Source organism: Toxotes jaculatrix, chromosome 17 (genome assembly GCF_017976425.1).
Source record: "Toxotes jaculatrix isolate fToxJac2 chromosome 17, fToxJac2.pri, whole genome shotgun sequence".
In the NCBI taxonomy this organism is placed as follows: domain Eukaryota; kingdom Metazoa; phylum Chordata; class Actinopteri; family Toxotidae; genus Toxotes; species Toxotes jaculatrix.
In genome coordinates, this window is record NC_054410.1 from 13,136,473 (window position 1) to 13,156,938 (window position 20,466).

Sequence of the window (20,466 nt, forward strand, 5' to 3'; positions counted from 1 at the left end):
GTATACATTTGTTTTTTTTTTAGTTCAAATGTTGGAGGTTTTAGTTACTTTTGATTAATTGTCGAGATAAAATTGTATTTTATGAAAATCTTGGCCCTCCAAAAAAAGTCTTATTTATTTGTATACGCAATCATGCCCAGTCTTGTTGACCCAGTGGTAGAGTTGGTAAGCAGCAGAAGGGGGTAGCCAGTGTGAGCCTGGGGTAATCACTGCTCAATCCATAGCCACACTGTTGCATTGTAATCCTGATGCTAAACTCCCCATTAACCCATCTGGGACCCTGCAACACCACCCCACCCCCCACCACCCCACCTGTCCCGGAAACACACACTCAAAGCGACTGTGGCTGTATGTTAGAAGTGGTGTCTGTCACGTTATCGCCTTGTGGGGGAGGGGGGGGGGGGGGGGGGGGGGGGGGTCATGTCCAACAAATTAAAAAAAACCTGCTGTAGGAATGTGGCCAAGTCCCACAGGAGCAACCAGTACCCGTCCCTCTTCCAGCACTGACCCACTGGTCACTGGTGAATCCCCTGTTTGTATTCCACACACACACCCGGCTCTGGGGAGCGGTCCCAGGAGCCTCCTGTGGGACTCCTGATAATTTAAGTCAAACATTATGTCCCTGCTTGTTTGACACCCATTTAAAGCTTTTCAATCTCATGTGTTTGCTACAGTCCATTGCCTAGCCTCAGAGTGCTATCCATGTCACACCCTTTCAAAGACCTAATCAATCTTGTTTGATCAAGTTCCTCGTGTCAAAACAATTGATTTTCTTCTGAATCACATTGGTGGACTGATAATTCAGAATAGGTTAGATGGCCTTTTTGATATTTTGAAAAGCGGACATTTTTATAAAAGTGGCCTTGTGGACTTGATGCCCTTCCCCCAGCGTGCCTCCCCCTTCTTCCCAGCATGCCCCTCCCAGTCTGGGCCCGGCCAGTGTCAGTGTGCCACTAATTAAGGACTCTTAAAGAGCTATGAAGTGGACTCATTAATGAACTGTAGCATCCTTACTGTCCATGGAGTGAGAAGAGAGGGGAGGGAGGGGCTGATTCAGTCTGAGTGTTCAGTTCAGTTCAGTTAGGTCCAGAAGGTCAGAGAAGACCTACTGAGGTGAAAAATAACTGAATGTTAAGTAAAAATTTTTTTTGTGTAGTAGTTTTAACATGAAGTGTCTAGAGAGATGTTTGTATTTAATTAGTCTGGTCTTTATGTCATTCTGTATTGGTTAACTTCTAATTCTTTAGTGTTTACTGTTAGGTAGCATGGTGTTGCTTACTGTTGGCATCTTCTTGTATGTGCTTACATATGTCCGCTATTGTTTGTGTTTATGTCGCTTTTCTAGAATTGCTATTTATTAAGTGCTTAGAGGTTGTTCTACTCAGTCACACCCCCTGCCCCATGTCAAAAAAAAAAAACCTGCTCCAACTGTCCCCCTCACTGCCATTTGTTTATTCCATTTTCATGGAAATGCAAAACAAAACAAATGGCTGTGTTTGTCTTTATGAAAGTAGGCCAAACAACCGCTGACAAACAAGAGGGGGAGTTGTAGGTCAGGGCGCCACAAGCCATGTGTAACCGTGCCTGTCGAGAGAGCATGACACGCTGTAGTAAGCCACAATAGACACAATAACATACAAACACCCCTGCCAGAATGATGTAACATTGTCTAGACTAAACAAACCACACGCATGCATAAATGATTTTCTTTAGATCAGGCATGCAAGCAGTGGACAAAATAATTATCATATCACTTAAACATTATAGCGCTTACAGTATATCTTTTAAAATCCATTTCAGCTTTATTTTGTACTCTGATGTTCCATGTCAGTTTTAAACTGGTCTGATAAGAAACAGATTTAGATCGAAGATTTAAAAGCTACAACCAGTCATCAAACAGAAATCTAGAGAAGCCAAATAGGTCTCCCTTAAACTTTCAGCATTATGCAGTACAATTGTACAAAAAGGGAGAATTTTTTTCTCACTGAAACACAATCTTTATTCAACACTGACACACACACACACATAACTTAATGTTAGGAGCATAAAAATGGGACCACTACGAAAGTAAAAAGCAATTACAGTGAACACTCAGATATGTTTACATTTGCAGAAATCCACAGATCGTCTCTTTGTGAAACATTAAACAAGAAGTTACATCTGTGGTCATGTGATAACTCTCCTGCAAACCGTTAACATACAGTAAGAATGAACTTAAACTCCTTCCATATGATCTACACATCATTGGTTATGGGAAGTTATGGAGCCAGTAGCCTGTAACATACAGCCCAGTAGCTGTGTGGCAGCGTTATACGGAGGATTGAAGTTGTTATGAAGCCACTTTACTCCTTTATTGGTGTTTGATAGTCACATTATGGTAGAGGAGTATACCTTTGTTCATATTTGTCACTTTAATAATCATACGTCTTGATCAGTATAGTGATTCTCTTGAGGGAAGAAGTTGTGGAAGAAGTTGTATCTTGTCTCTGGCTTTAAACACTGACACTTTAAGCTGAAGATAGCAGGGTTGTTAGGGACCACCAGCCAACGTCCTTGTCCCCTGTCACAGTTTGATTCGTGTGTTATGTTACTTAATTTTCCTCGCTGACCCAGAGGTCAAGATCCACACAGCCTGGACAGGCTCGACTTGACCTGACCTTGGTAACCTTGCTGACCTGACCCCAACACCCCTGCTGTGTCAGTGCGTTGCTCTGCACTGGAGTTCATAAATCACACAGCAGCGCAGCCACCGGGGACCTGCGAGTCTGATGGGAGCAGCTAATCATTGCCTGTTTGAACCGATCAATTTTTATTGATCCGCGAAACTTTATGTATGAGCAAGGACTGACTGAGTTAAAATGTGCTCAAAAGTTTTTGACCTGCTTTTTAAGAAAGGTATATAATTGACCATGGGTTTGGTTTATAGAATGTTGTGAAGGGACTGTTAGGGATTTTTTTTAATGGTCTTGATTGAGCCTAACAGGCCTCTGTTGTTCACTATCATGTGCTTGAATGCTGATTGTCATAAAGTAGTTATGTTAATATCAGTGAACTGCATACGTTATGGAATAAGTGTGTAATTCGTCCAGTATGAATTTCAATGAGCAGCAGAAGTTGACCTGTTATTGGTTAGACCACAGTGTATTCAAATGTAGACCTCATTTAATTATAATAGATGCAATTGTTTTTAAATACCCCCCGCCGCCTTTCTCTCTCACACACACGTCATTTTCTTTGTTTCCTGTCCCTTCGTCTGGCATTATATCTCAGGTTAGACACCCACACACAACAGATGCCCCCTGACGCTCATTCACATAAAGCGGGCACGTGATCGACGGCCCCGAGTCCACAGGCCTGCCAGCCTCATGGCATTGTGTTCCCCTTTGGGCAGGCAGCCTGCCTCCCTAAATACCCTTTTGTCTTGGGTGGGATAACAAAGCAGTGGCCAAGCCGCTGGTGTGGCACGCGCACAGCCACTCATCCCCCTGGTCTGTGACCCAAACAGGTGGATAGGAGGGAAGGACTGGTCGTGGCGGGTGGACGAAAAGGAGGGGGTGAGGAAGAGGGGGAGGGGAGAGAAGAGGCTGCATCTGTCCCCACACTCAACGACTGCCTGGGTCAGCCACTGCTCCATATGCTCTCAGGAGAGAGGGAGACACGCATGCAAACCCAGACTAACAGGTGGAGGGGGGAAAGGGGGATTAAGAGAGGTAAAACTGATCAGATGATAGAGGATAGAGGGATTTTGGAACTGTCAAATTAGCTGTATAAGGAGAAAGAGATTTAACTATCCCTGGAAGATTTCACTTAGAGGAGGTTGTTAACCCTTGAGCCATATTAAATGTTTGGCCATCAGTAGGAGAAGCATTTTTGGTTTCTGCCTAACAGCCACTGTATTTCTCAGGCCCTAGAGCATCATCTCTTCAACAGGCAACTGTTGCTGTGTTTCAAACCAGAAACTCATCTATGCTGCAAAACACAATCTGGTACAAAAGGCCTTGCACCAGATTGCGTTTTCAGGCACTGTCTCTTTGTGTGCTGCTTCTCTGTCAGGTGTAAATTTAAGCAAAAAGTTTAATGTTGGACCAACACGGTGCTGCTCTGTAGGTTTTTTGATGTGACTCGGTGATGCAACAGAGTATGAATGTGATTTTTCCATGATTTTCATCAAACACTTGGCTGAGTTGATGTCTGCTGATAGACAGTTGTTATAGCCTTGTCATGGTTTAGATATCTTTGGCTTTTTTTTGTTGCAAGTGTAATGGCAGGAGTTAGCTGCACCAACTCTGTAAGTAAGTAAGTAAATAAATAAATACCGTTATCAATAATCAGGATCCTCAAGTTGTAATAGTAAAGACATGAGGGATACAGTGTGCATACTGAAAGTGGCATTAGTATTAGATTAGTACATAATATATTTTTCACGGTGTGGAATGGGGACACCACTTCCTGTATGCTACCACTACTACTGTCCATCCACCAGTGCTTTGCTTCCTGTCAACACCTTTTCATTTCGTTGTAGTAAGTGGCATGTACAGCCTTAACAGTGTTGAGATTTGTGAACCATCTTTATAACCAAATAAGTAAAAATCACCTCTCAGTGATTCTCTCTGACATTTAATTGAATACACAGTATTTAACACTTGTGAAAAGTTTCTGTGCTGGTGGTTGAGAAGTGGCTCAGTTCTGTGGATGTGCTGTTTCTACAAGTTGATGTATGTTTTCAACTTGTGTGATGGAGACGCCTGCTTTCATGTATTCAAGGCACGTTGGATGAAGGCATACACTTGCGGGGCCTTGAATTCAAAAGGCTCAGCTTTGGCGCGATGACACCCTTAAAACAGTTCATTGATGTATAACACTCAATGAAATATTGAAATAAGCAAAGAGGAGATTCTGTCTCTGGAGCTGATCTGCCTTTCCTCCCCCTCTGCACTGCAGCTTAACTAACTACTGTCCATCTAGGGGGGTGGGGGGCATCTCCAAGCTCTAATCTGCTGGATGCAGATAATTAATTTTTGGTTCTTCCTATAGACCTACTGTCTCACAAGAGAACAGTGTTTGCAGGAGATTAAAAGATAGAGTGTTTGTTAGAAAGGTGTAAATTATCAGTGAGGCCTCATCACACGCACCAGTTTTAATTGTTATAATGAGGAGTCTAATGGGCTCGGCGGCCTGGTGAGGAGGAGAGAAGTGGGACTTTCACAGGTAACTACAGCTGTGGCTTAGTTTAAACAGGTGAATCAAATGTTCTAATATAGTCTAAACAAATGTTAAAGAGAAACTCAGATTATAATTGTTGTGCGGTGTCGCTGGTAATGGTGAATTACTCTTGGAGAAGGCTCGTCTTTTATGAATTAATTCACTGACGTTGGCGAATTCATGGGGCCAGGGATTAATGTGACATTAGTAAATTATACTGTTGCACTACTTTTTCTCTTTTGAGATATACTGTCGCTGTTTTTGATATACCGTGTAGCCTGTGGTGAGAATACTGGGAAAGTGGAGAGAAATTGGCTCCGTTCACCATGAAGTCATTAAATTTGTAAGCTATTTGTGATCAAAAGGTGTGTTTCAGGCCATTAACTATGGAGTTTGATCATGGCTTACATGTAGTGTCAAATGTCAGTTGTTCCTGCTATTTCCCCCCAATATCAGTTGAAAGTCAGCATTAAGCCAGAAGGGAATATCAAAAGCTTACTATGTAAATGTTGTTAAATAGCCTACCAAGTTTATTATACTCTATATTGTTTCTCACTCACATTTGATGCCCAAAAAGCTCACTTTGCTTAGAGTCTGGGATTTCAAACAGATACTACTGTAGGTCAGAGCACATGCTCTGATATTGAGTATTTTGAGCTTGAAGGTTCATTCTTGACATTGGAAAACAGCAGCTTGAAAAAATTTTTTATTATATTCCAGTTTGAAAAATGCTCTTTTAGCATCAGGAGTAGTTTCTTTCCCTACATATTTTCATTGCAAAAATAATATTTATTTAGTAGGTCTAGGGAATGATTCTAATTTTGAGCAGTGATTGCATATGGCTGAAGTTCTTTCTTTAATTGTGGCTCTATATGCATTTTATTTATAACAGAAACCCATGTATTGGTAATGAGTAGCCAAATTGTCTCTTTTAACTCTTGAAATTGAGCATTTTAAATGACCATTAGTCATCAGTGAGTGGCGTCTGTACATGTAATGTTTCAGCCCTTTACTCTTTGCTGCTGTGTGTGTGGGACATCACCATTAGGATGATACATAATCCACTATGGAAATATTTCCATTTGTCTCCTAAAGAGATTTTTGTTAATGGCCAGCAAATGTTTAATCCAAGGAGTTTGCAAGCTTAAAGCTCTTTACCACTAAATGTCACTGCTTTAATGTTTTTACGATCTCGAAGAACAATTTGCTCTGCATGAATGATCATCAATCACATGTTTATTAACTATATCTGTTATTTGGTTCCAATATTTGCACAAAAAAACCCACTGATTTATGGCTTGACTTATTGTTTGGGGGAATGCCATCACAATAAAACACGAATTCTCGGGAAAAAAAAGCCTTCTAAGCAAACAGCCTCTTTAGTCCTAACTAGGTGAGCTTTAACTAACTAGGTATTAACTCGACCCATAAGCATAGTAATAATGTGTTTTTTAACATATGCTGAGATCTGGTAATCTTCTTATGGGTTTGAGGTTTTTTTTCCATGCCCCTCTGAATAGCTTAACAAAATATGCCTCAGTAATGGATGGTTGTATCCTCATCCATCGCCCTCCTCCCACCTACTATAACTTGAAATAGGCCATCAAGTGGCTAATGAACTGATAAGCCCTCTGTGTCCTGTGGGGCTTATGAACATCATAAGCCAAATGTTTAGGCATATTTGGTGAGACAGTTTTTTTTTTTTTTTTTTTTTTTCAAAGAGCAATTCTGTAGCCAGAGGACCCTGCTGGAAAAAAAAGTCCCCACAGTTGCCACAGTATGAAAATGTCCCATCATATGCATGTAGGAAAAAGTCGTCCAGTCATGCGACAGAAGCAGTAAATCACCGCAGGCAATGAAGGAAACTGTGAAATATTTTGAGTTTTTTTTCTTCTTTCTGTTAACTTGTTGGTTCTCCCATGGTTTGCTGCTGTAGTAAAGAATGTGTGGCCCTTTGCTGTATCAGACCTCCAGCTAGTCAAGCTGCTAGTATCATTATCAGTTTTGGATCTCTGTAAATCCATGGATTTGTGTGAGCAGTCTGAGAAATTAAAATAACATGCTTTTTACTGCGCTTACTTCAAATCTCTTTAGACTTCATTTTTTAAAACATCTAAATCTGTTATTATGTAGGCTATACAAAACCCTTTTAATTTAATCTTTGACAAGATTATCAAATTCATTGATGATGTCACAAACTTAAATAATTTCAGAAAATGTCGACTAAGCCTGGATAAGCACTTTCAAGGGGATACTGCTGGATTAGCTTAAAAAATATTATTTATTTTTGTTTTTTTTAAATATATATATATATATATATATATATATATATATATATATATATATATATATTAGTTGTTGGCACATTTTTCCCCACATCATTATGTTATTGCTTTTATTTTTATTTTCATTACAATGTTTTCCAATAAATACACATGCATATACTGTATATATAAAGCAGCCTGCCATGCAGACCATTAAACAAGTTAAGGTCTAAAAGCAATTAGCTATGGTAATTTCTATCCAAATGACAGAACTGAGAGGCATCAATTAATTTATCCAATTTTAACAAACTGTCCCACATTCCTGGGCAGTTTTTTATAATCTCTCTCTCTCTCTCTCTCTCTCTGTCTCTGTATTTTTTCAGTAATCAACTACTTTTCTTTGCCTTTTTATCACAAACACTTATGTGTTAATTTAAAAAATTTGCAAGGAGATCAACAGGAAAAGCAGATTGCAGTTTGATTTGGATTGCATGGTTCAGGGTGAAAACACCTGCAGGCTTTTTAACAGGGGAAACCATCAGATAGCTTTGCTCTCATAAGCAATAACAGGCTGTTGATTTTGTGTGTGTCTGTGTGCGCGTGTGTTATTTTGTAAATAAGATGGCTCTTTCAGACTACTCACATAATAATATGCATAACTGCATATCAGACCGCAGGCGTTGCGGCCTTAAACCACCAACTTTTTTTTTTTTTTTTTGCGCAGGCCGATGCTCTCAGAGGATGAACTCGTGTTTGTGACCGACCGGACAGCAACCAGACCAGGGGGACAAGGGGCCGCTGTGCAGCCCGCTGTTAGACAAAAAACCAAGAGGGATTAATGCAGCGTCTGTTGGTCCCATATGCTCCTTAGCACTGCTTTGGTCTTGATTAAAACTCATTGTATGTATGAAGTATTGTGGAGGCCGAATGTCTAATCCTCCTCATGACTTGTGCACTTTGAAGACTCGAGGCTCCAAGGTTACAATAACAAGCGGGACGAGACTATTGTGTTTGAGTTGGATGCTGGAAGTATCAGTGAGCAGTGATTAGGGCCATGTTAGTGCATTGTTAAGACTAGAAAGTGTCAGAACTTTATGTGGTGGTTTATTGTGTAGAATATTCAGCGCAACTCAGAATTGAGTTGTGAAGTTTGTGTCAGTGTCGTTTTTCATGGAGGTCTTGTAATCACTCGTGAAAATTTTCAAGAATATCTGCTGTTTTTTTTTTTTTGTTCAATCATCCGAATTTATTCAGATAAAGATGATAAAAGTCTTTTGTTGGAGTCAGACTGATGCCCGTCCCACTCTTTATCTTCTCGTCTTCAAACTTCAGTCGTGATTCTCCCTCGTTTCAGTCATTTATTGCTGCATGGTGCGTCTCTGTTAGTCGTTAGAAACACCAGCTTTTCTACAGCTGACGTGCCAAAGTGACCCTACAGGCTGAGACACTTTTTTTTTTTTTTTTTTAATTCTTCTCCCCCTCCCTCCTTTTACTTCAGCAGTCTGGACGGAGGAGTTGTTGACACTAAGAGGAGACGCACCTCATGAATATTCAGGCTTCTGCGCGGCCTATTGTTTCCAAGTTCAATTGTTTCATTGTGTACCTCCATAACGATGTGTGTGTATGTTGCTACACTTGGCGTTACATTGCACGATATTATAATTCATGTTTGAATATTATAAAATTATAAGTGATAACTTAAAAGAATATACGCACCAGTCAGAACATGGATATTAACAACAATTTGCGCTTCACCCTTGAATAAGTTATGGATACAGGCTATTGTATAATTAAGTCTTAAAAAAAAAAAATTACACTCCAACATCCTAAAACAGTCACACACACACACACACACACCTATTTTCTGTCCAGGCAGGAGTGGAATCAAAGTCGCTCTTCTCTTTAACGCTTCGATTATTTCAAGCAACGCTTTTAATTAGTGTGCTCCTTTAGCGGAGACTCCAATGAAAGAGAGATTATTGGCAATGTCAAGGATGCTAATTGAATGTTGGACTTCTAACAATTAGCCCACTGCAGAGCCATGTCGACTCATTACAGATCCCATAGCCGCTCTGACTTTTCTTTTTTTTTTTTTTTTTTGGTCTCCTGTTGTCAGGTTGACGGTAACGTACGTTTGGTAAAGTAAATAAAAACAACCCCTCTTTCAAAAGCATCCTTAACCCTCTGACTCCAGACATTTATTTATTTATTTAGAAGCTATAAAGTCTCCTGTGCTCTTCAGTAGAGTTAAAGCACAGTTTAATCACAGTTAAAAGAAATGAATCATTTGAGAGTTTTTGTTATGTGCAAATAAACCCATTCTTTTAGATATTTATCATCATCTACACACTTGATAGAATAATTTTACAATATAAAATATAAATATGGAGTTCAGGTTCAAAGTTGAGTTTTTACCTCTTTACCGTCTTGATGTCTTTTTTATTTAGAACCCAGACTCAAACACATCACTGTTTTTTAGTTCATTTTTGTGCTTCTTTACTTTCTTATTCCTCAGAATTTACAGATTTGCTGCAGTTTTTTTTCCTCCTCCACGACGTGATTAAAGCAAATTAGAGCAATTTCTTGATAGATTTTTTTGGGCGTGTTTACCGTCGTTTTTTCTTGTTAGATTTATTATTAGGCTTCATATTAGAGCTCACATTTGGGGATCAGGCATGTAAGCCCATGCGGTGGGCTTTGAATGGGACCACTGCTGCCCTGCGCCCCAGAGAAAACCCCCGCCGGTAAAATATTGGGATTAACATCTCTTGGAGGCCGGGATTAAACACAGCTTTCTCAAACCGCACACTCTCTTTGTTCAGACTATCGGAAACCAAGAAAAAACCAAAAGAAAAAAAAAACCCAGGTTAATTCTACCACCTGAGTAAGACCAGAGGAAAAACTATAACCCCATATTCATTTTTATAAAACATTAATTCGTCTTTTTTTTCTTTAAAAGACATCAGCCTCATGTTTTAAAGATGTTTAGATCATCTATGCTACAAATTAAGAGTATGGTGATAGGATGGCTCCAAAACTTTAAATACAAGACAATAGTTATAAGAGTAGCAGCTGCGTTTTGAATCCAAGTTAAATAGTCGATAATCTTGGATAAGTGTTCTCTGATACACGAGAAAACATGTATATCTATGTATGATTACTATACACTCAGAAGTAACACACGTTAAACAGCTGGTTCGCAGTAAATCTGTGAATGTATTTCTTAATCTCCCCTAAATGTTAACACTGTTCATTTATTTTAAATCTAAAATATTCTCAAATGCATTGAATCATCTTATTATGTTACAGCCCGTTTGTTTGGAAAATATCACCTGATGATTTCGTTCCAAATTTAATTTCTAAGATGTAGATAAATGATTTGTTTTGGAAAAAAAAAAACCCCAAAACCCACAGTTAGTTTTTGCACACGTTGCCTGACTTCATTCTCCATTTTCTCTCTTTCCCTCTCTCTCTCTCTCTCAACACACACACACACGCACACACAGATCGTTTCTTGATGAAAGAGTAAGCTCACAGGACCTTTATTCATGTCTTTTCAGCGGTGAGGTCACACCATCTTTGGAGCCAGTAAAGGATCCACAATCACCGTGTGTTGAGATCAATGGAGGGGAGCAAGTGTGGAGCTCTCAGCAGCCGAGAGTCTTTTCCAGTATGGCTAACCCTTGATTATTACTACCACCGTGTGCTTGGAAAGTCTCGTCTCTCTTTGTGATGCCGGCGATTTAACCATTAGCATCTGTCGTTGTTCAAAAAAAGTTAGAAATCTATTAAAATCACAGCAGAGAGTCTGATGCGAGGGGGGCTCACAAATTGCATACAATTACAACAGATCACAGTTTCGAAGGCTAGCACAGATAAAAAAAACACATATGTACCATTTATATAAGACACACACTGATTGTCTCTTAGAAACTACATATTGATTCCTTATAAACACTTTTTTTCTTAAATAAAGTAGTGCATCCATGTCCACACACCATCCTCGTGTCTCTCTGCCAGCAGGTCGGCAAAGTTGTGTGAGAAGCTTAAAGGAGGTCTGTCCATCCCGAGCACTTCACCAGGACAATGAACTGGAGTTTTGTTCTTGGATAAACATTAGTTCCGTGGCTGTGGTGTTCTTTTCTCTCAGAGTTCACTCTGTGTTGTCCTCAACAGGTGTTTCTTTTTTTTTTTTTTTTTTTTGTTACGCATAGAGGCACACACTGACAGACATGGATGAGGGGGCTACAACCTGTGAATGAACGGAGAAAAAAAAATCTCTTTGCCAGTGCTAAAATAAATTAAACCTCTCCTCTAAGAGGACCAAAGACCATCATGCCAAAAAAAGGAAAACAAAAAAACTCGAGGCCCCCCCTGAGAGCCCTGCCTCGCCGAGCCCGGCTCACATTTTAACCAGTCTGATGTGTTTTACTGAGGGATGGCAGCACTGTTGTGTTTGATGTGATCGTCACTGTTTGTGCACTTGTTTTATTTTTTTTAATTTTTGACAGATGATTTCTCTGTTCACAGGACCTGGAATTTCCACGAGGAAGTTTGATCCTTATAATCCAAGCAATCGGCATTGAAGTTCAGCTTCCACGACGCCGCTTGGTCCTTATAATCCAAGCAGTCTGCTGTGGAGTTGAAGCCCAGGCCGGACGTCCCGTAGCCCTGGGTGGAGAGGGACGCCGGGGACTGGTTCAGATGGCTTGTGACCGCGTTCGTGCTCATCGGACTGAGTGTCGAGCCCGGGCCTGACAACTGGTGATGCATGGGAGTGAGGTAAGAACCGCAGTCCATGCCGCCGAAGTAGGACGTTGAGCCGGCGTAGCCCTGGCTGTAGCCTGAGGCCTGGGTGTAGGTCATGGGATAGGACCTCTGCATGCAGGAGGAGGAGGTAGACAGGGGGTCCGAGAGCGGAGAGATGGACGCCGGGCTCCAGATGGACACTGGGGCGGTGCTGGTTGAGATGGCGGGGACTGTGGTGGTGCTGGTGGGGGGCGTGAACTGGCCGCTGGCCCCGCTCTCTGAGCTCACTTCTCTGGTCGGGGAACTTTTCTTTTTGGCAGGTCGCACCTTGTTCTGGCCCCCGTTCTGCTGCTGCTGCTGCTGCTGGCGACACTTTGCCCGCCGGTTCTTAAACCAGACCTGTGACAAACACGTAATGGTACGTGTTATTAAAAATATCCCTTAATCATAACTTAAATACAACCACTATTCCCCGCTTCCTGAGCACAAACAGGTCAATATTTTGTCCACTGCAAATAATATCCTGTTACTATTATTATTATTTTTTTTATTATGGAAAAACAAACCTGATTAGTTTCATTTGTTTTCAATCAAGATCAGGATGTTTCCAAAGTTTTTCTCAAATTAGTATTTTGGTTCCACGGACTGATCCGTCTCATTTCATTGCTCAAACTGTCGAAACAATAATCTATCTAATCTAGTTGAATTTTCCCACCCCACTGGCAGAAGTTTTCCACTCGATTTAAGAGAAGACTAAATTCTAAGCTTCTGTCACGGGTTAAGATGAGTGTTTCCCGCAGAGAAGATGTAAAACAGACTTTTGAAAAGTTACATTCGACCTATTTTTATTCAGTATTTATATCCCCGTAAATGAGATAGAGCTATATGTTTATTTTCCACATTTTTACTTTACATAGTGCTTTGTCCAGTCAAACAAGTTTTTTTTTTTTTTTTTAATTAAAAACTATAGTTCCACATTTGTTGCGATGGTTCTCAAATAACTAATGGCTCAGCCCCGTTAATTCTTATTATGTCCAAACATATGTTACGATGTTTTTCATATCTCAAACATGCAGATTGTCTGGCAAACTCACCTGTACGCGGGACTCAGGTAGATTGATTTTCAACGCCACCTCTTCGCGCATGAATATGTCCGGATACCGGGTTTTGGCGAACAGCGCCTCCAAAACGTCGAGCTGTGCGCGCGTAAAAGTAGTCCTTTCTCGCCTCTGCTTCCGTGGCGTCGCTGCGAGGAAAAGAAAAATGTAAATCAAATAAAATATGTTAGCCAGGTATCCATAAAAACTGACTGTGAAAACAGGTTTAAAAAAAAAAAAAGATTAAACTCCTTAAAGGCATAAATGTGACTCACAATAAATGTTTATGTTATTTGCGTAATTGCGCACAAGTGCTTTGAGATTTAAATGCAATTGACCAATTGACTAATTGTAGCACTTGACCTACTTTATAATCTAAGGGACGTGAAATTTCATGCAACAAAAAAATCAAATCAATTTGTCAATAATTCATTCGGAAGGCACATCTAAAAATAAATTCACACAAGAAGACACTTGGTGTTCACTCCAAGTTGTGTGCGTCTGCGCAAAAGGTTTGGTAAAATCACCTAATTAATCTAATGTGTTTGATTGACTATAAAATATATTGACATGCATGACTTCTTTTTACTATATCTTCCAAATTTCAGATGTCATTATTATATTTAAAATGTCTGAAATAGTTTCTGGTTACACACTGTGACAGGCCCACTCCATTTAATCTTTTAGCCTCAAGCCATTAATATTCTGTCATTACTCCTCATTTATTCCTCAGAAAGTTTAAACCCACCTGGATAGCCCACTGATGGATGCAAAAGGTCCATTCCAGAAGTAGTTAAGCTGAGGCCATTGACTGTGTAAGGTGGTTGCTTTAGATACGACATCATGCTAATGTTCGTTTGAGGGCTGAAGTTGGAGAAAATTTTGAAAATTGATGGAGCTCCCGAGGTGTACTTGTTGTCCTCTGTCCGCCGTGTGGTCCGTGTTATACCGGACACCTGTTCCAAAAATGGAGAGGAAGGAGAGGACGACATCGGTCAAAATGCACCTTGCTAAAGAGAAACAGTACTGCGTCTGTTTACAAGACACTGTCGCCAAATAAAGCTCTCTGCAAAACGCACGGCACTCCTCAACAAAAAAAAAGGACCAAACACGTCTCCAGCTGTCCTCATCTCTAACACCCCCCACCCCCACCCCCTCCCCCACACACACAGAAGGCAATAGGCTACGCAGGCGCTATAACTGAAACAAGTCACTTGAAAGTTCAATTAAAGTCACTGGTTCCTGTTTACAATTAAATTAAATCTGGGAACCTTTAACTGGCAGAGGCTCTTTAAAATATAGTAAAGTGAACACAAGCAGTTTCACTTCATTTTCACTTTCACGTTTCTTTGGCTCTATTTTATACTATACCATACCTATTTGGTCTTAAATGTAAAGTTTGGTCTATAGTTGTCAACAGAAAATAGTTGGAATGTGAAAGAAATAACTGAACTGACGGAAAAAATCATCTGTCAGACTTGATTTCTGATTTGAGATGATCAAGCTCTTTTCATTAAGAAATCCTGAATAGAAACAGTCTCTTAAAAAATACAAATAATAATAATAATAATCATAAAAAAAAGACTGGCATAGATTTTCAAGACAATTTAGAGAGAAAACATTTTGGATTTTTTTCTTTTCATTTTAAAATAAGATTATTTGATGCAGATAAGACGTTCAGTCCAGTAAGAAAAAAAAAAGCATGCTTCCCCTTTGAACACGTGATGATTTTCTTCGGTTCTTTAAACAGAAATAATTAACGTGCTCTGTGTTTCTGATTTGATAAACGTGTGATTGCTGTCACTTCAACATCAGTGACACTCACCCGTTATCCCCACTGTGCGTCTTGATTAGTTGCATTTTTTTTTTCAATATCCAACGGTTTTAACCCCCTCATCCCAATCTGTCACACTTTAAACACACCCGTCTACCAGTTGCACACACCCGCTCAATAATAATAATCACCCAGTCCAAGAATTGATTATAATAAATGTTTTTTTTTTCCCCCTCGTCTTCTGCTGATGAATTACCGAGATAATCTGAGTGGCATCTGAGTGGAGCTGCAGTTTTTGGAGTCGGTACAGTCCAAAGTGCTTCAGGCTTCTCAAAACGATGCTGCAAATCAAAGGCGATTGTCTCTTTAATAATTTCTATTGTACGTTTACGTGAGTGAATTGCAACCGTGTTATTAATATATATGTATATATATATAGTCTGACGTGAATAATCATCAGAACATTATATTTAAAAACAATTGAAACTATAAATTAAATATAAAAATTAAATTCTTATACATGTTAATCGAATCGAGCCGAACCCCCGTTTTAGACGCATAAACACCATCTGTCACCAGACCCTCGAAAACACGGGTAAACATATATTTATTAAATATGACATGTTGGTTTATTGTCCTCTAAATTATTCATCCCTGAAAGCAGAGGAGAGCCAGCAGAGAGAAAAGGCCCCGAAACATTTATTTTTTTATTTTTTTGATAGTAGGCCTGAATGTTCTTTCTTTATTATTCCTGTGCAGCTTTCAGGTTCACGCCTGCAACAATCATCCTCTTTGTGTTGCACTGGGTGTTATTTCGTTTGTAAATTCGCATCGAGGAGAAGTGTGTAGTATGAGGGGAAAAAATGGGGCTTCATTTTAGACTGAAAGTTCACTGACTGAACATGGACTCGGTGTCCTCTGCTGCTTCAATCAGGCAGAGAGTGAAACTGGCCAAAAAAAGGTGACCTCCAGGAATCCTACAATTATATATATATCTTCATTTTAAAAAGACGGTAGTAACATCAGATAAGCTTTAATTTAGCCGTGAGTCAGTCTTCGTTTAGCAGAGACTATCACAGTGTAACTTCATCTGTTTGGTTCTGTGATCATCGGATGCTCAGTGTGCATTTACATCATTTACCCTCTTTCAGATTCAAGTCAGTCTAAGAGGTTTTGGTGAGGACACACACTCTTAACCGTGTCCGTCCTCTGCTCAGATAAAACAGGCTGTTAGTTAAGGGCTGTTCACCCTTCATCTGCAGTTTGAAGCCACTGAACTGCCTAAAGCTTTGATTCTCACCGGTGTTTCTCTGAGTGTCTTTGTGGCTTTTTATTTTAGGACCGGTTCAACATAGTTAAACGTTTTCCCTCACTTTTTTTTTTTTATTTTAACAGAATAATGTTTTAAGCTTTTTAAATGTGATTATATCAAGGTGTGATTTCATATAGGCTTTTATTTATTTATACTTCTTTGGACTATTATAATTATAACAAATATAGCAATTATAATAAAACAAATAATAATGATGATGATAAGAAGAAGACGAGGAAGAAACGCAGAACTTACCCTGGTGTCGACGAGTGTAAAGTTCTTTGTCTACTTGGTTTCCTCCAGGAGAAATAATAAAAGTCAGAGCAGATCAGCGACGTCCTGGCGGATAAAAACGCACAAAACCAAACAGAAGCAGAAACAGAAGCAGCCGTCTTCAGAGGCAGAGCGACAGTGCGGGTAAAAGTTAAACGCTGAGCGCCTGCATGAGGTTTTGAAGCGGTGCGACAGCGGCGGAGTGATGGAGGAGGCTGCATGAACGCCTTTAGGATTTGTTGGTGTGTTGTGAGTGAAGTGGTTTGAGTTGGATTTTGTACAAACTGCCAGCCAATAGGAGCCGCAGGACTGAGCTGAGGTCTGTCTCTGTCTCCGTCTCTCACACTGGTGGGGAGGTTTTTTTTTTCTTTCTTTTTTTTTTCTGGGAAACAAATGTCTCCAGCTACTTTTTTTTTTTTGACGCACAGTCCTCAGCCAATGGCAGCGAGAGGGGCGACTGACAACATCCCCATCCCACCGCAGAGAGGGTACATTGATAATAAATAAGCGCTGTGCCGCTGGATGGCGAGGAGTGGAGTTTAAAGTCAGTTTACTCATCTTGTTTTTTTTTAAAATTACATTTCATTTAATATTAAACATCGCTATTAACCAACGGAAGCGTTAAACTGAGAGATGATAAATAATGGCTGGGTGGGTGAGGGGGGAAATATTTGCGCAAATAGTTTTTTGACATTGTTTTGTATGTGCAGCATATTAGTGGTCATACTTCTTTTAAAAAAAAATTACCACTGCATCACTTATCTGTACAGAGCATGTTTAAAAAACATCAATTTTTTTTTGTTAAAAATGAGGTTTAATGCACTAACCTTAAAAGTTCCAGACGATTGAAGAATATCAAATCATCTCACTACAAAAAAAATTTACTTTATGAGCTGTCCCAACAAGAATGACGCGAAGCTTTTACTGATGTAAAGAAGAGTTAGAAATGGAGGTTAAAAAAATAAATAAATCTGTGACAGAAAGATACGGGAGGGGGGGGTAGGGGTGGGGGAGAAAAAAAGAGCCCCTGGACTAAAGCAGGGCTCTCCGTGTGAAGGCTGCACCATCCTCTCACATTCCAGCGCGTCGCAAAAAAGGGGATTTAGAGCGACTTATTTCCTTAAAACTGTCCTCCCATCCACAGAGCCAGCCAGTCCGCTCCCATCAGCCTGACACAGGCCTGCACCCAAAAAAAAAAAAAAAAAAAATCTCCCAGAATATTTACAGGGGGAATTCCCACCGAGCGACACCGAGCAACCGAGGACTTACAGGCACCGGACCTGCAGTGTGCATGTATATTTATATATATTTATATATATATATACACACACACACTCAGGCACGAGGATAAATGCAAGGGAATAAACAGCCAGACATAGGCCTGTTGTACAGTTGGCGACAAGACGGGCGACTTTCACTTATTTCATCAGAAACCGTTTCTGCAAGAAGTAGATCTGAAAGAAGATGAAAGACACCTGGATATGAAGGTAGGTCTGTTTTTAATTTTACATTTGATTTATTAGAATGTGCTTTTTTACAGCCTTTGTGTTAGGCGACATTGTAATAGCTAATAATAATAATAACAATAATAATAATAGTTATTATTGTTATGAAAGCTGTTTGGTGCAGAGTTAATCTGATATTTTCTGGAGGACCTACAAGCTGCAAGGGACAAATAAGCCTCCTCCACGTCACTTGAATTTTGAACCTGCGTGCCCATCTCAAAATAATATGCCGAGGGTTTTTGTCACGGCTTGGTAAATGTATCATCTTAAGAGGCTTTGTGGAACACCTACACACACACTCACACACACACACACACACACTCACACACACACACATAGTCTCACACACAGACGCACACACACACACATACACACACTGCGCGCTTGCACGGACACACCCGCTCACTTCAAACAGATTTGAATATTGATTTAGATTTATAAACACAGGCAGACCGTGGCTTTTATGAATCGTCATTTGCCTCTCTCTGTGGCTGGTGTGGAAGGCCAGAGCCAAAGGTGCAGTGACAGCTGCTGGGGAAACTGGTTTTCACTCAGAGCCGCAGCCTGCTGAGGCTCACACACTGACACACTGCATCAACTTTACAAACCCAGTGACATCTCTTTTGACAGATTTCGATCAGAGGAAGCGGTTTGTCTGGATCATAACCCGTGGGTTTCTTTTAACAACCGAGCTGAGATCTGACAGAGCAAAAGTTTGGCTGTGGGAGTCCGCCTGTTTGGAGGAGAGGAGCTGCACCACATTCAGGTATTCCTGTTTATTATTATTATTTTTTTTTTTTCAGTTTTTTTTTTAATATTTAAAAAAAAAACATGTTTATTTCTCTTTACATCCAGATAACAAACACACCAAAGAATGACCTCCTCTAACATAGTGGAAAAAGTTGAGTAATTTTTTGCAAATCACTTTAAAAATTGTGAACTAAAATAAAAATCTCGTCATATATCACACAGGGGGCATCTTCAAACAGTTGTGAGAGTCATATTTTGTTATGGATTTTTAATTATGCTGCTGTTCGCTTTATGTCTATCATAGAGGTCAAAGTAAAGTCCTCTTACGTTGCTCCACCAGACTCCATGCAAAGAATCATTAGGTTTAGCGCAGAATGTAAAGTATAAATAAACAGCTTATAGAGACCTACAGCTTTTTTTAAATCCTTTCTAATAGTTTACATACACAGCCTAAGAAGTCAGACATATGACTCTATGACTTTTTATCTTATCTGAAGATAACACAAAAAATAATCAGCCTGCTGCTAAAATATAAATTAAATTGAAAAAACAAAATACATGTGAATGTTTCCTCATTTTTAGCAGCTGCGTGGTAATGTTCCCTAACGCGAGACTTTCAGAAATGCTGCGTGGCAAATCATGACGTCTGATGCTGTTATCTGCCGGATCTCACCGTTTAAATTTCTAAATAATTTATTAAATTGTAAAGCCAGGCCCTCCGCAGGGACTTTGTATCTTAAAAGGACGTTTAAAGGCAGAAGGAGTTAAACGCCTCTGGCGAGCAGCGCTCCCACTGACTCCCGGCTAATTGACGACGACGGCTTTTATCTCCGCCTCTGCTACACTCAACCTGAGGGTGAGGATTTCACCAGGCCTGCTCCAACCTGTGATTTCTACCAGTTAATGCGTAGCCTATACATCCTTTCAAAAAAAAAAAAAAAAAGGTGCACAGGCCTGGATGTTAAACCCTTGTTTGATAGCCTTGAAAAGGGGAAAAAAAGTATGTCAAGATTGTATAATTAATAGTCAGACTGCCCCCCTTCTCTCCCTGCTCTGCGCCTTATCCAGGCATAAAAAGAAATAATCAACAAAATTATAGAATGAAAAACTGTTTGTTTGGGTTATTTTTTCTGTTTAAAAAAATAAATAGAACAAATCAAATCAGCACCAGCCTCAGAATTTAAACGTTGGCTCTTTTGCAAAACAAATCCCAGATGTTGTTTGTGAGTTGTCTGAATTTAAAGCTGCATATTTACATATTTATTTATATACATCTTCTAACTATCCAGGCAGTTTTCCTCTCCTCTCTTCTGCCTCTTTCCCTCCTTGTTTGATATTCGCATGGCTGAATATGGGGAATGTGTTGGTGGAATTCATTCTGAGCTCAAAAAAAAGAGAGACGGGAAAAAGGAATAAAATCCAATAAAGCCAAGTTATATAGAAATGCAGATAATCTGTAATGTCAAGAAAAGCTTTTCCTTCTGCATTTGGGATTTAAATTTACCTCACTACTTATTGCCTTTTTGCAGCAAACAAAGTC

At 39.8% G+C, this 20,466-nt stretch overlaps 1 protein-coding gene across 2 annotated transcripts; it reads right to left on the reverse strand.

Annotated features, from left to right (window-relative positions):
* Positions 1–11,990: 11,990 nt before the first annotated feature.
* otx2b (orthodenticle homeobox 2b) lies at positions 11,991–14,157 on the reverse strand. 2 transcript variants are annotated; one of them, XM_041060857.1, is made up of 3 exons: positions 14,061–14,157; positions 13,310–13,461; positions 11,991–12,614 (listed from the first exon to the last, which is right to left on the reverse strand). In XM_041060857.1, exons 1-3 carry the CDS (start codon positions 14,155–14,157, stop codon positions 11,991–11,993), a joined length of 873 nt encoding a protein of 290 aa, XP_040916791.1. The 2 variants fall into 2 exon arrangements, with proteins under 2 accessions (XP_040916791.1, XP_040916790.1); XM_041060856.1 differs by having other exon boundaries at positions 13,310–13,466; positions 14,042–14,157.
* Positions 14,158–20,466: the final 6,309 nt, after the last annotated feature.

Coding starts and splice junctions, on each gene's coding strand:
- otx2b (XM_041060856.1), bottom strand. CDS start 14,157: ATGATGTCGTATCTAAAGCAACCACCTTACACAGTCAATGGCCTCAGC. Junction 13,467..14,041: donor GGTGGGTTTAAACTTTCTGA/GGAATAAATGAG, acceptor TTTTCTTTTCCT/CGCAGCGACGCCACGGAAGC. Junction 12,615..13,309: donor TACCTGAGTCCCGCGTACAG/GTGAGTTTGCCA, acceptor TGTTTGTCACAG/GTCTGGTTTAAGAACCGGCG.